Genomic DNA, 2,847 nt, shown 5'->3' on the forward strand with positions numbered 1-2,847 from the left:
ATCAATACGGTAATTAACTTCAGTTTTAGCATTAGGTTACGGCCGTGTGGAGAGAAGTGATGAGTGTTCAGAAATGCATACTGTATAGGCCGCTGTGCCGTGAGGTAGATGACATACTGAGAAACATGAGATAGTCCTGTACCTTCCTGTACCCACTCTGTTACTACAGTGCAGGCCTTCACTTATGTACAAAAAAGGTATCATGGTATTTAAAAAATAAAAAAAAATAAAAAGAAATAAAGGATCCTGCTAGTATCCTGGTATTTCCATAGTAACGGCTGGTGAACTTGAGAACTGTTAGGACTATCTGAATCTTATATCTGACTCTTAATAATAAACATTGCACAGACTCTGGTGCAGTGTGTTACTACGACTTGGACCATGTATACCATCATCACTATTACTAGTACTGTCTGATTGAATCCTGCCACGGTTCACAATGACTACTATTATCTCTATTATTATTACTACTTGCACTTTGTTCTATGTTCTATTATTATTACTATCTTACCTGTATCCCCCCCCCCCATGCTGCTATGACACTTGAACGGACTGTTAAGCTGTAGCCCTATTTTCAGACATTTCGCCTAAAGGTACATGCCTAAGTAAATGGAAGATTGCTCCACTTCTACAAGGTCAACTTGTATGTTCTTGGTATCTAGGAACATCTAGGGACCAGGGGGTATGTATTCCCAGTCTCAGAAATATTGTGTCTGTTACTAGGCTTGAGTAAATTGTAATGAAAAAAGGAGAATATAAATTATGATTTTATTTAGCATATGTGCCGGTGAATAACACCATGTTACAATTGTGCTGGGACCGAGCTCGCTCACTTAGCTCATTCAGCACCTTCTTGAGATCAAGTGTACAGAAAAATCTGAGCAAATGAATAAAGAAAACAGAAGTATTTGTAGATACAGTAATAAATTATAATCCATTTGAATTATAAATTAACTTGACCTTGACCTTATTATGGCCAAATCATACATCTATGGATAGGGAAAAGGCTCCTCTTTACAATGGCAGTGTTAAATCTGGATTTAGGTCACAATGATGATGGTATTATAGTGACCATCATTATGGTAATTCCATCATCATTCTATCATGGTTTAGATTGGATTACACCATGGTAGTATTTAATTGCAGAGGTGATACACAACTTTTACAATGGCAGTATCATGGACCGTACCACGGTAAAACTGAAATTACCATCAAACCAACATGATTTTTGTTGGAAGGGTTGCGTGTGCACAGACAATGTAGATAGTACAAAAATGTACAAACGTGTCTGATTTCGTCTTTGAAAAAATGTCACCTCCTCAGTTGTCGCTCACCGTTGGTCCCATGGTGTGCACCCGTCAGTCCTGGCCAATGAGATCGTGCGAACGGTGAACACGAAGAGGAAGGAGGTCCTGCTGGCTCACCCCATCCCCTGGGTCACTCTCCACCTCCGCACCCTCCTCCCCTCTTTCCTCTTCGCCGTGGTGGCGTCCGGAGTGAAGGACTCGGCTTATGTCGGGGGGGTGCAGTAGGAGAAAGAAAATTAAAAGAAAGTAGTTTGAAAAGCTTATATGGTTTTGGTAAAAACCCATTCAAATCCTAGGATATGAACTGCTGCTGTGCATTTAGAGCTTGTGCTGGAAGTCATAATGAGAAAACAATAGTCAGCATGGAGATAAATATGTTCAGCTGCCAGGGATTAAAGTACTGATTAGGGAATGTTCTTATCTGATAACTATTAATCATAATTCTGTGCTGCTTGTTTTTTGACAGACTCAGACTCAAAAATCCATTGACTGGTTTTACTCCCTCTTCAATTGCACTTGGTTTGAAAGGGAAATAGATTCTGTATAGTGTGTGTTAAAATATCACACAAGCCTCCCACTTTTCCATTTTTTCCATTAAGGAGTGGTTGATGAAACGTCTGTTTCGGTTCCATGTTCTATTTACATTACAATGGAGCAATCTGTTATCTCTCAAAAATGCATGTAATTAATTGAATGTCCTGTAGATGGCAGCAACGTGTCTCACTGCGGGATTTGGTTTGGTTGTCACAAAGACATTTCAATTCTTGTCCCACCCAAGGGTTTTCTTTGATAAAGTGTTACTTCTCTATGTTGAGTTTATTATCAATAGGTACAAAAAAATCCATAAGCCATTCAACCTTTTTCCATTTCTATACATTTCTGTTGATGTTGCTTTTTGGATTTATTATGGTATTTTTCTCCTGATAATGATACAATTGTTTTTGCTATGCATAATGCTCAGCATAATTAATGCCTATGCACTAGGCACTGAAATAAAATATTTGCAATGACAAAATGTTGTTCCACAAAGAGTTTGTTTTTGCAATACAATTTTATAGGATAAACTCAGTGCCTGCCTGCTCTGATATAAGCTACTCAAATCAGCTCATACATAGTCATTATAGACATCAATGTGTCCTTGTCTGGCTGACATGATATCCATGTAGGCTACACATACAGTACAAGTATATTAGTGTCCACTCTAATCAAGGGTCATAGAGTCCCTCATGGCCGGGAGACATGCTGGTATTAACCAGGGAGGATTACCTCAATGCCACCTTGTCCATCCATTCTGTGCATGGTGTCCGGCTGTATATGTATTTCAATAAACAATGATGGAAATGATGTGCATCATAGTTACATCATGTATATTATATAATCACATTTTCAACACAAATCCATCCAAAGTCACACACCAGGAATCAAAGGGGAATGCCGAACATGCCGAATGCCCCCCCCCCCCAAATAGTTCTTCCTGTGCCCCAGGGCAGTTCAGGCAGTATTTGTGAACGTGCACCACTCTCTCCTGAAGCTAGAATTC

At 39.3% G+C, this 2,847-nt stretch overlaps 1 protein-coding gene across 2 annotated transcripts in view; it reads left to right on the plus strand.

Moving 5' to 3' along the window:
* The window catches only part of dhrs7cb (dehydrogenase/reductase (SDR family) member 7Cb), a 10,767-nt gene extending 8,616 nt beyond the window's left edge, over nucleotides 1-2,151 (plus strand). For both annotated transcript variants that reach the window (XM_084322763.1, XM_084322764.1), the window contains exon 7: nucleotides 1,324-2,151. In XM_084322763.1, coding sequence (XP_084178889.1) covers nucleotides 1,324-1,532 — 209 coding nt within the window. In that variant the 3' untranslated portion in view covers nucleotides 1,533-2,151. The remainder of the gene's footprint in view (nucleotides 1-1,323) is intronic.
* The last annotated feature ends 696 nt before the right edge of the window (nucleotides 2,152-2,847 follow it).

This window comes from Notolepis coatsorum, assembly GCF_963971535.1.
Source record: "Notolepis coatsorum genome assembly, chromosome: 10".
NCBI classification, from domain to species: Eukaryota; Metazoa; Chordata; class Actinopteri; order Aulopiformes; family Paralepididae; genus Notolepis; species Notolepis coatsorum.